The sequence below is a fragment of the Ustilago hordei genome (assembly GCF_900519145.1).
Source record: "Ustilago hordei strain Uho2 genome assembly, contig: UHO2_contig_02, whole genome shotgun sequence".
Lineage (NCBI taxonomy): Eukaryota > Fungi > Basidiomycota > Ustilaginomycetes > Ustilaginales > Ustilaginaceae > Ustilago > Ustilago hordei.
The window spans coordinates 1,117,158-1,135,919 of NW_024545252.1; the positions used below are offsets into that span (position 1 = coordinate 1,117,158).

Here is an 18,762-nt window from a genome sequence, read left to right on the forward strand (position 1 = left end):
CCTTTGCACTTGCGATTTATTTCTCTCTCCGCTCAGCCGCTGTCGATCCACATCAGAATCACGCGCTCATCCTCACAACGACCATCGCTTTCATCTTGGCTCATAGCTTCCCTCTTCTCCTCTTTCATCATCAAGACCCAATCGCAACAACGTTGCATTGCGCTGCAGCTCCCTTCGTGGCCAGCATCATCCCTTCTTGAGCCTCAATATCACCGATAGCCGTGCTCACGACCTAGCCTGCTTCAGCTTAACGCTGCTCGGACGACTCCTATCACTTTGCTCGACTAATCCAACTTGACCAACCCAGCCTCGAGCGGCTCTCTCTCTCTCTCACGAACAGCGCTAACGGTACCATATCATCGCACCCGGTGCAAGCATCCCTTGTTGTTGATCCCTTGTCGTTGATCAACTCCAGGCTCATCCGTCACCTCACCTTAACCAGCCTCATCCTTCATCTCACCTTAACCAGCCTCATCCGTCATCTCACCTCAACCAGCCTCATCCACTCTGCATACAGTCTTAACTGCTGGCACCGACTCTCTTCCGCGCTGACTGGTAGCTGGATAATTGTTCAAGGACTGGCTCAGCTTTGGGCACCTATCCGCTTCCTCACTTTGCTTCTCTGAGCCTGTCGGATGATCGAACGAGCATCACTTTAGACGACGCCTGTCCGCTCGGCGTCGCAACGCATTCAGTCTCAAGGCCCACAGCTCAGCTCAACCTCAGCCTTCACAACAATGGGTCAACAACAGACAAAAGAGGCCGGCTCGGCCGGTGCTTCCGCGTCCCACTCGAGTCACGCACGTTCCTCTTCTCGAGCCATGACACCATCCACCTCCGCCAACCTAGTCGCCTCACTCTCCGCAACCAGTCTAGGTCCTCCCTCCCCACCACCTCTTCCCGCTCATCTCGGCGACTCGGTCAAAGTCGACCAAGGCGGTCTCATCCCACATGGCCTCTACACAGCTCCCAAAGACTACGATCAGCACTTTGTCCGTCAAAGCATTCTCGATCGTCGACTGGCTCCCTTCTGCAAAGGTAGTGACGACGAGGTGGGATATGCAGACAAAAAATTCAACAGCGAATGTCCCATTTGCTTCCTCTACTACCCTTCTCCACTCAATTTTTCACGATGCTGTCATCAGCCCATCTGCTCCGAATGCTTCGTTCAGATGAAACGTGCTGATCCGACTTCCACCAATCCACCCTCTTCGCAGCCTCGCTCCTGTCCCTTTTGCGTCGAGCCTGAGTTCGGTGTCACGTATGTGCCGCCAGAGGCGCTACAGCGAGGTCGACGATCCAGTGGAAGCGCAAGTGACAGTCCCAATGACGCAACGGATGCCGCCAACTTTGCCGAGATGGCCATTGGCACAGGCGGTGTAGGCCTACAGGGCGCAGGCAAGAAGAAGATTCTCCCAGCCGATCATCCGAATGTGATCACCGTCGATCAGGTCAGACCGGATTGGCATATTAAGCTGGCTCAGGCCGAAGCTGCTGTAGCTCGAAGGGCAAACCGAAGGGTTATTATGCGACAAGTGGGCGATCGACTCATTCCTATCGGCATTTCTTCCTCGCGGATGGGTGCTGATCTCGCTGCTGCTGCCGAGAGCGGTAGGATCAATTTGAACGGGCCTGGTGGCAGTATTATCTTGAATGAAGGCCAGAACTGGCCAGCCAGCACGGCAGGTGTCACCACTTCGCGTCGACGCAGTAGTCGACCTAGTCGTGGTGCTGGTGAAGGCTTACCTGAGTTTGCGCGCCTGATCCGGATGGGTGCAGGCGAGGATATAGAAGAGGCCATGGTGATCGAAGCGATGCGTTTGAGTTTGCTCGAGCACGAGGAGCAGCAACGTAAGCAGGCGGAGGAGGAAAAAAAGAAGAAGCCCCAAGTAGCAACTGCAGCAGCTTCGGCAACATCTCCTGAGTCGACGTCTAACCATCTTGCATCAAGCAGCACACCACCACCACCACCAGCACAGTCAGTCTTGCAAGGAACCGAAGCATCGCAGCCAAGCACAGCCCCTGCTTCTTCTTATTCGGCACCAATCCTTCCACCTCCTGCAACCTCTGTCGACCCCGCATCCCTCGGCCTCTCCCAGACAACAATGGACGAGCTCCGTGAGCTTATCGACGGTGGTCCCTCCCCGCCAGCTTCCAACGCTCCATCCTCTTCCTCCCCCTCTCCCACTGGAGGTGCAGGCGGAGAGTCGAGCAGACGACTCCGATCATCCATCCCAGCACCTGCACCCGTACCCGTCCCCGAACCCGTAGCAAGGATGGCTCCAGTCCTAGCAGAAACGCACAGCATCAGCACTCAGCATAACTACCCTTCTCCTCCCCCTGAAACAGATTCGAATGTGGGCAAGCACCAGGGAGCGACGACATACTCGACTACAACGGCCAGCTATGATCCTAATTTGAGCGCACCGGGCAGTCCGAGCAATTCCGAGTTCCCTGCTGCTGCAGGTGTGGCGAGGAGTAGGATTGTCAACCCGAACAACCCGTTCCGGAAGAGTATGGGAGAGCACCCTTCCTAAGCCCTTTTTCGTCTGCAAGTGGAAGTAAACAATTTTTGGCATCGTCTTCATCTCTCTTTTTCTTGTCACCGTAGCTCTCGTTCTTTGTCTGCCACTTGACAGCTCGCATCCGTTGCAGTCCGCAATGATGATCTCTTTTTGCATTGCAATCTTCATATCCGGAAATGGCTGCTCGTGGGACAAAGTCGGGGTCTGTGATCCATAGGCTAAGCCCTCAGAGTGAAGGTGAGGCTGAGGGAGGAGGCTGTTAGGCCGGCCAAAAAAAAAAAAAAAAAAAAAAAAAAAAAATGGTCGAAAAATTTGACTGGGTCGCCGGCCTTTCGACAATCCGAAACCACATCCGACAAGTGACACAGGTGCAGTCGAGATCTTGCCTTGACACCATCTTCCTTCTCGCACGTCCTTCATCGTCACTTTTCTCTTCGCTCGCCTTCTTTCGAAGCAATCATCCTCACCTCTGTCGCCATCACATCCACTGTCGCAGTCACAATACCAGCCTGCACTCACAACCAATTCATCGCAAGCACTCTAGCAGCAAAGCAACGAAACTACCACCCGAGCCCGGATTGCCAACATGGACGTCTTAACAAGCATAGACCCGACTTCATCCCAATCTTCTTCCACAGACCCATTTCACCCATCATTCTTCGAGCTTGCTGCACAATCTCAACTCTCAGACCTTATCAAACCAGCCGTTCGCTATGTTCTCGCTGTGCTTGCCCAGCGTAATCCACGATACCTTCTACGTATTGTAAATAGGTTCGATGAGTTATATGCGTTCTTAATGGCTGCTATCGAAACTCATTACCTTCGCCTATGGGGGGCATCATTCAGCGAGAACTTTTACGGCCTGCGGAGGAGGAGAAGGCCAGCTTTGAATACAAGTATTCGTGCAGGAGGTGTAACTAGTGTTAGTGTTGCAAAGAATGAAAGGCTAGGGAAGAAAGAGATTAGGTTGAGTTTGTTGTTTTTGGTTGCCTTGCCCTACTTGCGGGCTAAGTTGGAGGATCTTTGGGAGAGAAATGGTGGAGGCTTGAGCAATACAGCTAACCTCTTTGGTGAGCAAAGAGAGGCGGGACGCAGTCGGTTTAGCGAATCATCAAACCTCCCCTTACGACAGAGGCTGAAAAAGATGCTAGTGGAAGGCTTCAAAACTTCCTATCCCTACCTGAAAACGTTATACCAACTCTGGTTACTCACCTATAATGTCCGATATCTATTTGACAAAACACCATACTGGCGCCCCTGGTTCTCTTTAATGAAAATAGACGTACGGAGGGTTGGACCGAACGATGGACCTCGAAAGCGATTCTTACCGAGAAAAGGTCTGCCGAGTTTGCTCAAGCAACCGGCAAGATTCTTCAGTACAATCTTACGTTTAGCACCAGGGGTAGTGTTCGAAGCCTTAAAATTCGGCTTACCGGCCAGCATATTCTTCTTCAAGTTCTTAGAATGGTGGTATGGTGCAGACAATCCTCGACGACGCCGAAATAATACTTCCTCAACATCCGGTGCAACTAACGAAGAAGGTTCAGCAACAGCCCTCGACCCTCCAGCACCTTTACTTGCAGACTTACAGAAGGGTGTGTTGGGAAAGAGAGTTCCAGAAAGCGTAAGGGAAGGTCTACCGCAGTACAAGTTGCCTCAAATCTTCGCACTACCTGGCGATCTTCTGGATAGGATAGAATCAGCGCAGGCTGACGAGAAGCAGTCAAGGCCAAAATTGATCAAGACTAAGGAAGGCAAGGGGGAGGAAAGGAAGCTGATCCATAACTCATGCCCATTGTGCGGAGCAATGCCGATCAACAATCCCGCCGCACTACCAAGTGGCTATGTTTTCTGCTATACTTGCGCTTTCAATTTTGTCGAGGAGCATGGTAAGTGTCCTATCACATCACTGCCTGTACCAGAACGCAAGGATGCTTTGCGAAAAGTGCTTGGCTAGAACCACTTGACACGCAATCTCATCAATCACCAAAATCACTCTGTACTGGGACAAAAGACATTCCATTGCTTGTGAAGGAGCTTACAAGCGCTCGAAAAAGTACACGTAAGCCTGACCACTCAACCCTTTAACGCCTACATCTTCTTCTCCCTCCTTACTAGCAGAGGTAAAAGGAGCCTTGACAACCTTCTCGTCGTTAAAGAAGACCCACTCCTGACCTTGTTTGACATGTGCAACGTAGTGTCCACTATGCACGCTGGGTCCTTTGTGACTGATGAAGCTCTTGACTCCATATCTAGCCGGAAGATCGCTTGAGCCAGGAATGACGTTTGAAGCACTTGAACTCTCCCCCTCTGTCTCCGCAGCAGGAGCAGCGTCTTCACCAGGGTCATCGGCATTCTCAAACAGCCAAGCAACCGCCACCTCCGCATTGTTGGAGTTCAGACCGAGTGCTTTTCGAGCTTGAGCTTTAGTAAAGCCCATTTCTTCCAACATGCTCGTGTCTGGTCCCGCACCAGCAGCAACAGAGGCAGAGGTGGAGGTGGTGGTGCAAGTGAAATCGATAGGATCATCAATATCCGCATCTTCCATGTGAGCAAATAACCAGTTCATTGCACTCTCCGCATCTCCCATTCCTGTAGCCAGCATTGCTTTCTTACACCTGATCTCGGGGAAACCCATACTTGTCAGCTGAGACACTACTCCTGCGTCCCATTCCGGTTCTCCGCTTCCACCACTGCCTCCGCTGGGGTTGGAAGGAGCGGATTCGTCTTCAGGCAGCTCTTCTTCGTGAGGCTCTTTACCACGACCAAGATACTGGTCAAGATCGAGCGGGGTATCAAGCGGGACGATGATAGGAACGGCAACCTTTTGAGGCACCCAGTTGATCAGTTGGAATCGACCAACTTGAAGCGCAAGAACTTGAGGCAAGGTGGTGAATAGAGTGCGCTTGGTGGCGGTGACCTTCTTCTTGCAAGAGGGACAGTTGTATTCGAGCTCTTCAGGCGCTGTGAAGATGTCGAGACATTCGACTAAGCTGACTGGCTCGTACTCCGCCGCGGTTTGGTTGCTTGTTGCAGTGCTGGTAGCAATAGCTTCAGTCGCTGCATGGACACCTTCAGCCGGCTGCTTCCCATTCGCCTTCTCCTCCTGAACCACTTTCTGTCGAATAGGAACAGGCAAACTCAACCCAGCATCCTGCTTCTCAACACTGTAACGCACTTTATGACACTCGCTACACTCCAACCTCTGTTCTAACCCGAATCCGAACACGTTTGTCGGATCTTCCGTCGGAGCAGCAGACCCCGCTGCCACAACCTTGCGATTCTCCTTCTGCACAATTCCAACAAGATACTTGAAGAACTCGTCGGCGTCTTGTTGTCGCATCGTCGAGAACTCTTCGTGGCCCTTCCCAACGAGTGCTTTGAACATGTTGGGTCGCACGCCTTGCTGGAATAATGGCTGTTGCTGTTCTTGTTGCTCCTCGCCTCCCTGTGCTGGATTCCAGCCAGCGTTGCCACCTTGCTCTGGCTCCCGCGAATGAGAGTAGCGACCAGATAGTAAGCCATCGGCGATCTTGGTGATTTGACATTCGAAGCACGTCGCTGGTTGATTACTGCACGCCAGAGTATGCGGGCGGTATGCATCTCCATACCTCTTCTGGAAGGCAGGCAACGAGAACAAGCTCTGCAGAACCGAAGACATGTAGCAGCTGTTGCCCAGGTTGCGAATACCAGTAAGTCCAGGCCCAAAGATAGGCTCGAGCATCTTTCCATCCTCGCTTGTCATGTTAAAGTCGAACTTGAGGTTCTGCTCGATCTGGAGCTCAGTCATGCTCTTCTCGGTTTTGGAGAGGTCCATCACGTTGATGCCAAAGTGCGAAAGGTGCTGGGCCAAGTTGGGGTCGATACGAGCGTCGTTGCATGCGTAGCAGTAGATGTCAGCACTGCCTTCTGCCGTGATAGTGCCCTGCTTGACGGAGACAGGGTGGCCAGTCTCTTCGAAATGGGTGAGACCGTGACTGTTGCCTCCCACGCCGCCAAACTGAGCTCGACCGCATCCAAGATGTCCGCAGGTGACACAGAGCCAGAGGTTGGAAGTGAGGTCACATTTTCCGCAAGAAGCGAGGTTGGAAAGCTCAAGCTTGGTTGGCTCGCCTGGCTGGACGAGCTCGCGGGTGTGGTGGCATAGTACGATCTCTTCTTCCCATGCTTTGACCTCGCTCTGCTGTGCGGAAGACATGGCAGTCATGACTCCACGAATGACCTCATCGAGCTTGTCAGTGATTGGAAGGTCCTTGCCTGGTCCACTTGGATCGCAAGCAAGACACCGTGGCACAGTGTGGTAGTCGTACTTGTCGGTGTCGCTTTCAGCAGCGATGGCAAGCTTGGTAGGCTTGGAAGGCGCTTCGCCTTCTGCTTTGGGAGGCGTCAGGCGGCGTGTGCGACGGACGTTGAGGACAAGCGCATGTTGCGTCTTTTCGAAGTGAAGACGTGAATGCTCACGATCCTTGTTGCCCGTGCAGCCGCCGTTAAAGCAAAGCAGACAGACGTCAATGCCGTTTGATTCATCCTGGCCGTCGAAGCAGAGCGTGCACTCCTCCTTGTGAACGTGTTGCGACGGTCGAGGGGATGCAAGCGCCATGAAGGCGGCGCTTAGATGCGGGCAGGCCATATCGGTAGAGTCTGTGTGGATGGTGCGGTCGCCTTGTCTTGATGAAGGGTCGGTATCGCGATCAGTCCGGGATGATGACCTCGACCGTTTCATCAGCGATGCTCTTTGTCGATCAAGGTGAGTTCAGAGCAGCGCAAGTACTCTGTTGTGCTCGAACAGATATGTTTTGCGGGACTGTGGTAGTGAAAGGATGATGGTGTGAAGAAGGTCGGGAGATGGAAGAACTGAGCTCTGTCATGCTCAGAAATTTGTGCTGAGCTGCACCGTGCACACACAGCCAGGTGGAGGCTTGCTCACACATTGCTCAGCTGCCTCAGAAATTCTCGCACGCGACATCAGCAGTTGAAATTGTTGAAAAGTGAAGACGTTTGGTCCCGATAACTGGCGATCGGGGACAGTCTAAGTACGATGTCACTGCTGCCCTAAGACAGAAACATGTATACTCAATTGACTGCAGAACGTGGTGAGAGCCTAGTGCTCTCAGCTTGATATAAATACATCGTCGTGGTACATGCCGAATGTGGGAGCTGTTGTACTTAATGATCTAGCCTGACAACGAGCGGGACTGTGTTGTACCCGATCTCTGGTGAGATCGGTCAACTAACCGGATCGGCTCTGCCTGATCTCCGATCAGATCGGCTCTGCGTCACCTTTCAGCGTCTCACTGGATCGTAATCTTCAGCAGAAATGAGCCGTTGTCATGTCAACCTTTATGCATTTCACATACCTGAGTCAGCTGATGAATAAGCGGCCTTCGCTCTCACGAGCTTTGCCCTGTTGGCATTCTGGATAAACTCTGGAAAAATTTCGACGTATCTGCAACTTCAGCAATCCGCAAAGCTTTCAGCGACGTCCTCACGAATGACATGATACTACTGTTGCCTCTTGGTCGACATCACAAACACAGTATGCATGGTATAGCTAGATTAACCCGGACAAAAATATAGAAACTAAAAGTACATAGGAGCGAGATGAAAGCAGAGCCATTGGCGTTTAATCATAGGTAGTGCGATCGCGCAGACGCATTTGACGCAGTCCACCACGCCAGAACCAGCTGGAATCCTCAGCATCTTGATCGTCGCTGCCGTCGTCCCTTCTGCTGCTGGCAGCTGCTCGATCGGATGCCTGCGATGTTGACCTGACGTTGCTGCTTCTTGTCGCACCAGTGTCTGCTGTGGCACCTGCGCGCCAGGAAGCTGCAGTGGTAGAGTCGATATCTTCCCACTCGTCGTCTAGAGCGCCAATAGCTGGGCCGCTGTGCTGTTGACGAGCGCCACAAGCCTGTGTAGAGGCCGCGGGTACGCCCCCTGATGAAGAGTTCCTTCCTCGATTGGATAGTGTGCCTGCTGCTGGCGATGTTGGCGAAACGGCTCTTCGCCCTGAGCTCTGACTCTCGGATGAGCCTCGCACCGAGAGCGAATCGTCGTCGTCGCTGTCCTCATCCTCATTGATGCGGCTACCTCGTCGTGCACTTTGCGTGAGCGAGTTGCGAGCATTTGTGGAGCCTCGACGTTGCTGTGACGCGGCTGTGCCATCTATACTTTGGCTTCTTGGCTCGTGAGCCGCACGCAGAGAGGAAGTTGTTGAGATCGTCTTAGTGTCGCGCGTAGGTCTTGTACCTAGCGACACAGAGCGACTGGGTGTAGGTGAGAGCTCAGGCATCGCGGCCATGTCTGAATTGCTGTCCATTCCTGTTCTCGTTGAGCCAGGACGGTCAAACATCATGTGACGGAGACCAGGTCCTGAGACGCGAGAAGAGTTCAACACTTGCTCGCGCAACGCCGACTGCTCGTGTGCTGCACGCCGAGCCGCTGCCATATGCGCCAAGCGAAGTCGGCGGAAACGAGCCTTGATGAAGTTGGGTTGGTGGTCCATAAAGCGTTGTGCAGCTGTCGACATCCATCCAGGAGCAGATGATGCCGTTGGATTGGTGTCGCTCGAGCCGGAGCCTGTTCCTGCGGTAGTTCTGCCGTCATCGATTGCCGCTTCGGGATCGATGTCTCCCTCGTCACCATCTCCTGCACGAGCACAATGCACTGCAACGCCAGTGAGGGCATTGCCATCAGCAACGGCATTCTCGTCCTGCGAGCCTCTTCTGGAGGCCCCGGTAGCAACGCGAATCTGGTTGAGCTCGATCTCGTCGTTGGTCGAGCCACTGTTGGCGCGCGCGGAATCGCCGAGGGCATCGCTCTCGTCACCCGCAGCGTTCTGGCGGCGGTTGTTGCGACGTGTGAGCGTGTTGGAGGCGGTGGGCTCACCAACAAGTCGGTCCTTGATGCGACGGAAGCCATTGAGACCCGGAATAGAGCTGGAGTCGTGTTGCGAGCTGTGAGCTTCGTCGTTGTTGTTGACATCGGTGGCCTCGAGTGCGGCAATCTTTTGTTTTTGCTTTTCGACCTTACGACGCCGACGCTCTTCACGTTTACGCTTGCGTTCGAGACGCTCTTGACGATCCTCAACTTCACCGATACCCATTCCACTGCTGACCCACCACCAAAATCCAAGCCAACTCTGCCAGATTGTGAGGGTCCAGCATACGTTGGGTAGCCACCAGAGACGATCATACTTGATCTCTGTGAAGCTGATAGCAGTGTTGATGAGGGCAAGACCGACGGAGCCACCTCCGAAAGCCGCTGTACCACCACCTGCACGCCAGGCACGTCTTCGGTTGACGAGAAGACCCCAGATGAGAAGAGCGCTGGTGTAGAGTAGTGTCAAGGTACTGTTGCAGATGTTTCGAATGGCATCACCAAGGTCGTTGGTCTTTGCATCGCTGTCGTCCGCCAAGCCAGTGAATTCCATGCCTGAGTTGATGATGGCCATGGGACCCAGCATCCAGAAAATGAGACGTGCCTCGAGAGCGGATGGGAAGAGGAGTGTGAGGAATTGAATGTGAGTGATGTGAATGAGAGCAGCGGTAATGGCGCGCATGAGAAGGAAGAAGACTTCTTGCACCTTGGTCCAAGAATCATCGCCAGGTGGGAGTTGTACGCCGATGTAAGGGAACATGAACGGGTATCGCTGCGAATCATCCTCAAGCTTATCCAGAATAATATGGAGCGTAACGCTGAGACTGATGAGGAGCATAAGAGAGCTGGAAAGTTGAAGGTAGAAGTTCTTGCGACTGAGTGGGAAATGATATTGGACGGTGAAGAGGAGGTGAATGATAAGGACCGAAATGAGCGCAATGTTGATACCATCGACGACAATCTGTGCTGGCATGCTAAAGGCAAAGTCGGGCATGAGAGCGAGAAGAGGGTCGCTGCCCATCGTAGGCGAAGGCTGACCTTCGATGCTGACGGCAGCAGTAGGTAAATCGGTGTAGGTTCGTGTGGCGGCTGTGTTGGTGTTGGACGAAAGCTGGCGGCGGAAGAGTTGCTGCTGCTGTACTGCATCATCACGGCGAATGGGTATCTGATTGCGTTGTGCCAATGGTGTAGCCTGTATGGTTGCGGTCAGACTGATGAGCATAAAGACCAATATGCTGACGAGCAAGGCCAGGCGCCCGCTTGAAAGGTTTGGACGCCTCATGGTGCCGGTAATGATTGAGATGAGAATGCGAGGTGAGCACCAGCGAGCAAGTCTATGCTGGAGTAAGAGCCATGGTATGCGTGTAGGCCGTGGTAGGCGAAGAACCTTAGCCGATGCGATAGAGAGTGACGGTGGTGACAAGTGAGTTAAAGCAAAAGAGGCCGAGATGAGGTTATGGTGGCGCCAAGAGACAGAGCCAAGAGTGAGAGTGTGTGCAACCTGCCTAATTTGCGAGTGTCTCTCTCTCCGCCGCTGGATGCTGCGTTGACCCTTTCTCAACTGAAATTGCACTCGAAACGCTCCGCACGATCCGCCTCTGCTGTTTATTGGATATTGTGTGTTGTGAAGGCTTAACAATTTGGAGGAGAGGAAACTCGGCGAGCGCGTCGGATTCCAAGAGGCTCAGTTTTGGCCAAGACTGGCTGGAGTTGGAGGGAAACAAACCTTTCTTGACGAAGCCGAGAGGGGGATTATGTCAGCTTCGGTCAAGTCGAAAATGAAATATGAAAAGCAACCAAATCCAACTCGAGTTTCGAAAAAGGGAGAAAAAGAAATCAAATTTTCTCGGATCGTGGGAATCGGAGGGACTGCAATTGCGCACGTTGGCCGCATTTTCTCACTCTTCTCAGCCTTGAGCCTTGAGCCTTGGATTCAGCGGATGGCCCGCTCCCTCTGTCCTTCTGCCTCTTCCAGTGCGTTTGAGGCGCCATCAGCCCTTTCTCTCTCTCTCTCTCTCTCTCTCTCTCTCTCTCTCTCTCTCTCTCTCTCTCTCTCTATCTATATATATCTTTGCGTGTGTGTGTGGTGGCATCGCGTGTTCCCGACTCCCGCGTCTCCGACATACCACCATCTTTTGGCTTCATCTTTCCTTCTCTTCTTCCCTCTCTCTCTCTCGCTCACAACAGCTTCGCCGCTCGCTGCCATCCAACCTTTACACTTGGCTGCTATACTATACAACTCGTTTCGATTCTGGCTCACTCTTTGTCACACATTCGCTGGTATCACTATCCTTTCGTTCGGACTTCCAAGCAGGCGTCAACTTGTCTCCATACATACCCTCACCTCCTACCGAATCGGTAGCCCAATTTGATACTTCTCTCGTCTTTTGTCGCTGAGAATCGAAGCAAAGCCGCTCACAATCATGCAAGGCAACCACGAACAACACCACCCGTCCGCGCCTGCCGCCTACGATGATGGCTCCAACCAGCCCGATTCTCCTATGAAGCAGGATCGAGAGGAACTCGACCATACTCAGCAATCTTCTGCTTACCAGCCACACCCCTCCTACGGCTCCAACATGAATTTCAGCACTCCCGTTCGTTCCTCTCATGCAGAGGCACAGGCTGCTCTTGAAGCTGTTGCGGCTGCTGCCAGCGCCGGCAAGATCCAAATGACACCTCCTCATTCATCTTCTTCCTCCAGCTCAGCAAACTTCATGACCACTCCTGTCAGTGCCGCCGCTGCCGCCGCCGCTGCCGCTGCTGCTGCTGCTGCTGCTGCTGCTGCTTCTGCTGCAGAGGCTTCGGGTAAAATTTCCCCCGGAGGCCCTGCCTCCCCCTTCGGTACCCATCTGGGAAGGAACAAGGCATGCCAGAGCTGTCGTGCTCGTAAACTCAAGTGTGACGGTCAGAAGCCCGTTTGCGGCCAGTGTGCCAAAGGCTGGCAGATCAAGTTCCGCATGGCTCAGAACAAGGCTAAGAACAAGAAAAAGGCACAGGACCCCACCGTCCGTGCTGAGCTTGAGAGCCTTCCTGAGACAATGCCTCCATGTGTCTACCTGCCTATCACACAGCGAACATCCAGCCGCTCAGCTCGTCCTTCGCTATCTGGACAAGACCCAGACAGCTCTGTTGCACCCGATACCCCTCAAGCCTCAACCAACGCTCCCCCTCCGCCAATGGATGGCTCACCCATGCCTGCGGCTGCGAAGAAGCGCAAACGTGCTGATGATAGCAACAACGAACAAATCATTCAGATGCAGCAAGAGATCGATCAGCTCAAGCAACGTCTTGCTCAATTCAACGGAATGTTCAACGGACCGACTCTCGATCCACAGCAGCAGCAGCAAGGTGGCAACCGATCTGGACGTCACCCGTCCAAAGACGAGCTCGCCATCGCCCACATGCTTGCTACCAGCATGCCATCTGGCGAAGGTCCCTCCAATGGTCAAGGTCTGCCCATGAGCTCCTTTGACTACCAGCAAGCTGTTGCTGCCGTTGCTGCCAACGGCGGCAACTTTGATGTCTTGGATCCTGCTCTTAGCGGCGCCGCCACGTCTCTGCCTTCCGCCTCAGTCTATCCCCAAACTCATGCTGCTGACGCTCGCACAGATCCTCGTAGCGCAGCCTACAAGCAGGCCAAGGTCACCGCTGTTCAGGATGAGATGGACGAGGACCCTGCCAACCCTTTTCTCAAGCTCATGGTCACGAGCTGGCCTGCGGACTTCCCGCCGCCTAACCTTGTCAACCAGCTGGTGTCCACCTACTTTGGGAAGACCACGGCCCAGTCGCTCTTTCTCCACCCTTCTCGCTTTATGGAAAACTTGTCGCAAGGACCTCAGCATCCTCGCTTCCCCAGTTTGGGTCTGCTCCACGGCATCTTTGCCATGGCTTACCCTCGCATGCTGGGCTCTGAGATCCACTCCGATGCGCATGGTCACAATGTCTTCCAGGGCGCTGCCACTGGTGAAAAGCTTGCCAGTCTCAAAGCCGCCGCCGCTTTCCATGCCAAGAAGGCCAAGTTATTGTGCGAGCAGGCTACCCAGCAGGGCCGATTCGAAGAGGCTGCTCAGATCCAGACTCTTCTCGTTGCGTACTACTACATCAACGACCGCTCTATTGAGGCTTGGTTCGCCTCCGGCAATACCTGCTCACTGCTCAAGGGTATGGAGCTCAACCGACTGTCATCCATGTCCACCTACGCTTCCAACCACGACGGCTGTAAGCCTGCCGCTGGTAGAAAGCAGCCAAAACCCGCCGTCTACCGATCCGTCGTGAAGCGGTCTGCAGCTACTCCTCTCGAACACGAGGAGCGTATCCGTCTCTTCTGGAATTGCTTCTACAGCGATCGCGCTGCTTGCTCTTCCACTCATTGGGCGCAGAGCATCGACGATCTCGACATCAAGACCGAGCTTCCTGGTGCCTTTGATGACTTTATCAACAGCACTTCCGAGCTTGTCTACCGTCGCAGGCAGACCCTCGAATCGCCCGATCTTTTCACTGACGGTCACTACGACCCAGCGATCCTCCATCTCAAGGCGGCAATTCTGCACTCCAAGTGCGTCAGCCACATGTCTAGGCTGCCCATCAAGGCGAGCGTGCAAGATGTGCTCACGTCCGACTTTTACAAGCTCGATGGGTGCATTGTTGCTTTGCTGCAGAGCATTCCTGACAAATGGCGTGATCTTCCCTCCTTCGATCCCACACTTCGTCCTTCCTCGAGCAGCGAGGAGCCTCCATTCCTCAATGATGGTGTCAACTACCGACCGCAGAAGCAGATCAGTCTGATGACCAACCAGCTTGTTCTTGCTCACGCGCTAATCCACGGCAGCTGTATCTCGTTGCATGAGCCTGTTGCACACAGAATGCCTGACTCGGCTCGAAAGGCTGCTCAGGCGGCACAGAGCATCATCCGGATTCTCAAGACTTTCATCTCTGCTCGTGTTGACTTGTTGCAGGTTGGATCGCTGATGACGCTCATGATTGTGCTTGCTGCAAGGGCTGTTACGAGGCAGTACAAGAAGATGCGTCGGGAAGCGGCCCAGACCTATCTTCGTCTGAGAAAGTCGCGCCCTGATCTGGCTCAGAGGGTTGCAGAAGCTGGATTCTCTGGCGTCTTCTCTACCGCCTCATCAGCTTCCTCTTCCACCACCAACAAAGGTCCCAACTCCGGCGCGACGTACAATGCGTTCGGTATGGGACTGGACACTTCAGCCTCCGATGCTATCGAAGAAGAAGACGCAGCAGCCGCAGCAGCCGCAGCAGCTACAGAAACCACTTCCATCTCCAACATCGAATTGAACAACCAGATTTCCACCGCTGGATTCAGCGAATCGCTCGAAGACGAGCTCGAATTTGCTCTGGACATCGACGCCTCCCTTCGAGCTCAAATCGACCCTGATGGTCAGTTGTCACAGTTGAGAGACGATCTCGAGTTGATCTTCTGGAGTCTTATCAAGTATGGCCAGACGTATCAGTTGGGTGTTGGACAAGCGAAGGTGGTGGCGCAACTGTTGGGTAAGGATTATTCGAGTGAGTTGGAGCAAGCGGGTTTGTTCAAGAGGTCGGGAGAGACTAGTGTGGTTGGAAGTGCAAGTGATATGGGTAGTTGGGGTGAGACGAATAGTCCTGTTCAGTATGCGGCTGCTGCTGCTGCTGCCGCTGCGGCGGCAAGCGGGGTTGGGGCGGCAGGAGGTGTGCAGGGGATGGCACAACAGCCGCCTCAAGGTGGTGTGCAGCCACAAGGTATGGGTGCGTACAACGGAGCTGATGCAGGTGCATACGGCGGGAGAGGGATGAGCAATAACGTTGATGCTGGGGCAAATGCTTCGCTCTTCCACTCTACTGAGGGTGGATACAGGTTGGGAAACTTCTGCCTCGATCAACCACAGGTCTCGGATTACTATCCTGCCGGAGCGCAACAGCAACACTAACAGCAGCAGCAACAACAACAACAGCAGCAGCAGCAGCACAAGTAACAAAATGGTCTCTGTCAAGTGCATACGATGGTGATGTAATCTATTCTTAATGTTTTCTATTGCTTCCATCTCGAGTGTTGTGTGTGGTGCTATGATGAGTCGGAAGGGTGCGGTGCCCATAGGACCTCAAGTGGACAAGGGAAACTCAAACAATACATCTGCTTGTTCGGAGCTACATCCCTAACATAATGAATCTCTAACCCTTCCGTCGCTTTTCCACCATCTCTCTCCTGCCATTCTCCGTCCACCTGATCCATGAACTCCTTTTGGCCAGCAACATTCCTGTACTTCTCGTAGTCGGGGTGAGATGTGAGATAGTTTCCGACCTCTTTTTTGGATGAGGAGGGGGAAGAAGATTTGCGGAGACCGGCGAAGGTTTGTGGTGGTGGAAGGATTGGTTTTGATTTGAGGCGGTGAGGGGAGTTGGGGAAGAGGCCAAGGGCGGTATTGGCGCGATTGAGGATGTCGAGAGCTGGTTGGAAAGGGTCTTTGCTGAAGCAGTGGACGTGGATTGTTGGTGTAGCGCTGAGCGAGGAGTCAGTGGATTGAGAGCGGGAGAGGAGCTCGGTTCGGATGGCATCTTCGCCAACGATAGAGGCGAGGTGAGTGTACGCCCCGCGGTAAGCATCGAGGAATTCAAGTGCTGTTGCGGGAAGGTTCATTACGAAGTGATCAATGAGTTTGCGTGGTGGATATCGATCAACCTCTGGTCCCGCTGGAGGGTTGATGGTGAGTTGGGATGCATCCTTTGCAAGCTCTGTTGGAGTGGAAGAAGATTTGGCGGTGTGTCTAGCAGCATGTACAGCCCTAACCTTCTTACTCTTCTCCTTGATCGTCTTTCTGGCAAACTCTCTCAACCTTTCATCCTCCTTCTCCACCTCTTCACCATCAAATCCTTTCGGTCTTCCCCGAAACTCACGCTTCCACGCCTCGACCATGCACCATCTAACGAACTCCCTACCATCCATACACTTCCCCACCAAGCCTCCATCAAATCTCTCCCCCTCCTTCTCCCCCTCCAAGACCTTATTCAAGGTGGCATTCTTCAACAAGCTCTCATGACTGCTCGGGTTCAAATCATTCGCCAATACCCAAGTCCCCCTCTTCGCCGCCGGAACCGCAAATGGTCCCACTCCTGCCATCACATCAGCCAGCACCTGATTTGGTCTGCACTTGTTGATCAGTCTCATATGCTCCGCGTGCAGGCGGGAGTTCCAGTATACGCTGCGGAAATCGAATTCAAACGTGCAATCGGACTCGGAGACGGTAGCGATGTAGTATGGCTCCCCGGCGAGAAGTTCCATTTTGAAGAAACGGAATTCAGTGTCGATCGTATCGAGCTTGTTGACGACTGTGCGGAGAGCGGAAGAGTGTTTGGAGAGAATGATGGCTCCAACGAGGTAGCGGAAGGGAAGGTAGATGTCGAGGAGGTTGAGGTGGGCGATGTGACCGACGATTGTGTAGCCGCTGGGGACGCCTTCTGTAGAAACGATTTGATGGGGGAGGAGGGATTCGAGGACTTGGTCGGATGAGAGATGGTCGTAGCCCAGCTCGAGAGTGTGTTCTTTGATGAGCTCAAAGCCGTGTTTCTGGATGGTTGTAAGAACAAGATCAGGGGTAGGTGAGGATGAAGGGACGTTGAGAAGGAGGATGCGCTGAGAGGGGTCGCCGTTTGGGTGCGGTTGGACGTAGCGCACGCCTGCTGCGTTGAAAAGGTGTGGCATGATCTGTTCGTCCTTGGTGAGTAGAGGGAGCTGACGGCCAGAGAGACCGATGGCTTGGAGCTGAAGCTGGGTGGTAAAGGCAGGTTTGAGCTGGTCGAGGAGGCGGGCTGCTCCTTCCATCGTTTCCAGCTCTGGTTCTGTGCCGGAGAAACGAGAAACGGTCGGAGGGGCAGAGACGACGAGCTTGTTCTGTCGCATAGCTGTGCGAGTGGTCATTGTCGCTGCTGCTGACGAGCTTGACGCTTCGTCCAATGAGACGGACATCTTGTGAACCGCTGTGCTCGGACAAGGCCGTCGAGAAGAGGAAAAGGTACTGACGCTTTTCGAAGTGAGCACACACTGAGTAGCCGGCAGAAGGTTGAGGCTAGCAGAGCAGCGAAAAAGGCCAGTGGTGTGCCTCGCAAGCATGTAAAGACCTCGATCGGCGATGTTGTACAAGGTCAGGTCGGAGAGATGTGGTTGAATCGAGTGGAATGAATAGCATATACATCACCTGTCAGAAAAAGAAAGACCCCCAGGAAAAAAAAAAAAAAAAAAAAAAAAAAAAAAAAAAAAAAAAAAAAAAAAAAAAAAAAAAAAAAAAAGAAAATGTCCAAAAAACATGGCGAAAAAAATCCGAGAAAACATATCCTCCGACATCCGAAAGCCGACTTCCTTTCTCACAAACAAAACTCCACACAACGCACTGTCCACCTCTATACGTTCGATACAGCACTACTGTATGTACAAGCATGACATGACACCCAATGTCTCTTCACTGTACAGTCGATACTCCTACGGGTCAACGAGATCGAGCTCGGGCGTCCAGAGCACCAGCCTATTTGAGAACATATACCTGCTAAACAGTAAATACAGATACCTGAACCACACTAGCTGCGTTTGATGCTTCCACATTGCCTTTACCACGTTCGCGTACTGCGCTGGACTCGCCAAAGCGTGGATCTCTGAGGCTGGAGCGTATCCCTTCTCCTCGCTGATCGCCGCTTTCGACGCAGGTGGGCGACCAGAATAGGTGATAGTCTCCCAAACGGCAAAGGGCACCGAGTTGAACTTTTCCCATATCTCCAAAGAAGGCAGCACATAGAGCGGAAGCTCGCGGGAGAGCGCAAGGTTGCGCGTGCCATTGTATGTTGCAACGTGATTTGTGTGTCCAGAGACTCCTCGCTTGTCGAATGTTATCAAAGCTTCGATGGATGGAAGAGTGTTGATGTGCTTGTTGACGAGAGACGCGATGTGGTCGTTGGGCCAGACAGCTTCCATTGAGTCTTGAAGGAGCGGATGATCGACATACTTGACCTTGCCAGCGGGAACTCCAAGTACGTTATAGCTGTTAAAAAGCTCCCTGGTGCGCTCAGTACCGAGACCGGCGGCGTTGCCAGTGGACAAGCAGAGGGCGTAGATGGTAGTACCTGCTGCAGCGAGCGCTTGAATGGAAGGTGCGAAGAACATGGCTTCATCATCTGGATGCGCTGTGACGAGAAGGACTGATGAAGGCAGAGTGCGAGCAGAGTCATCGAAGGTGTCTGTGGTCTGGATGCGAACGCCACTGATCATGAATTGGACAATGATCGAGCCGAGAAAGACGACGAGGAAGAATGAAGGACGCGGAATGGCCATCCGCGCCATTTGGAGCGGGTTGAGAGGCTGATCCGCCAT

At 53.3% G+C, this 18,762-nt stretch overlaps 7 protein-coding genes across 7 annotated transcripts; 3 read left to right on the forward strand and 4 right to left on the reverse strand.

The window, feature by feature from the left end:
* Positions 1-737: 737 nt before the first annotated feature.
* Positions 738-2,537, forward strand: UHO2_01166 (uncharacterized protein; the record flags this gene model as incomplete). Its single annotated transcript, XM_041553634.1, has 1 exon — positions 738-2,537. One exon carries the CDS (start codon positions 738-740, stop codon positions 2,535-2,537), a length of 1,800 nt encoding a protein of 599 aa, XP_041409568.1.
* Positions 2,538-3,111: 574 nt separating this feature from the next.
* On the forward strand, positions 3,112-4,482 carry UHO2_01167 (uncharacterized protein; the record flags this gene model as incomplete). Its single annotated transcript, XM_041553635.1, has 1 exon — positions 3,112-4,482. The coding sequence occupies one exon, from the start codon at positions 3,112-3,114 to the stop codon at positions 4,480-4,482; it is 1,371 nt and encodes a 456-aa protein (XP_041409569.1).
* An 81-nt stretch (positions 4,483-4,563) lies between these two features.
* UHO2_01168 (uncharacterized protein) lies at positions 4,564-7,155 on the reverse strand (the record flags this gene model as incomplete). Its single annotated transcript, XM_041553636.1, has 1 exon — positions 4,564-7,155. One exon carries the CDS (start codon positions 7,153-7,155, stop codon positions 4,564-4,566), a length of 2,592 nt encoding a protein of 863 aa, XP_041409570.1.
* A 993-nt stretch (positions 7,156-8,148) lies between these two features.
* On the reverse strand, positions 8,149-10,686 carry UHO2_01169 (uncharacterized protein; the record flags this gene model as incomplete). Its single annotated transcript, XM_041553637.1, has 1 exon — positions 8,149-10,686. One exon carries the CDS (start codon positions 10,684-10,686, stop codon positions 8,149-8,151), a length of 2,538 nt encoding a protein of 845 aa, XP_041409571.1.
* Positions 10,687-11,827: 1,141 nt separating this feature from the next.
* UHO2_01170 (uncharacterized protein) lies at positions 11,828-15,337 on the forward strand (the record flags this gene model as incomplete). Its single annotated transcript, XM_041553638.1, has 1 exon — positions 11,828-15,337. One exon carries the CDS (start codon positions 11,828-11,830, stop codon positions 15,335-15,337), a length of 3,510 nt encoding a protein of 1,169 aa, XP_041409572.1.
* A 134-nt stretch (positions 15,338-15,471) lies between these two features.
* Positions 15,472-17,370, reverse strand: UHO2_01171 (uncharacterized protein; the record flags this gene model as incomplete). The annotated part of the gene is made up of 1 exon (XM_041553639.1): positions 15,472-17,370. One exon carries the CDS (start codon positions 17,368-17,370, stop codon positions 15,472-15,474), a length of 1,899 nt encoding a protein of 632 aa, XP_041409573.1.
* Positions 17,371-17,880: 510 nt separating this feature from the next.
* Positions 17,881-18,762, reverse strand: UHO2_01172 (uncharacterized protein; the record flags this gene model as incomplete). Its single annotated transcript, XM_041553640.1, has 1 exon — positions 17,881-18,762. The coding sequence occupies one exon, from the start codon at positions 18,760-18,762 to the stop codon at positions 17,881-17,883; it is 882 nt and encodes a 293-aa protein (XP_041409574.1).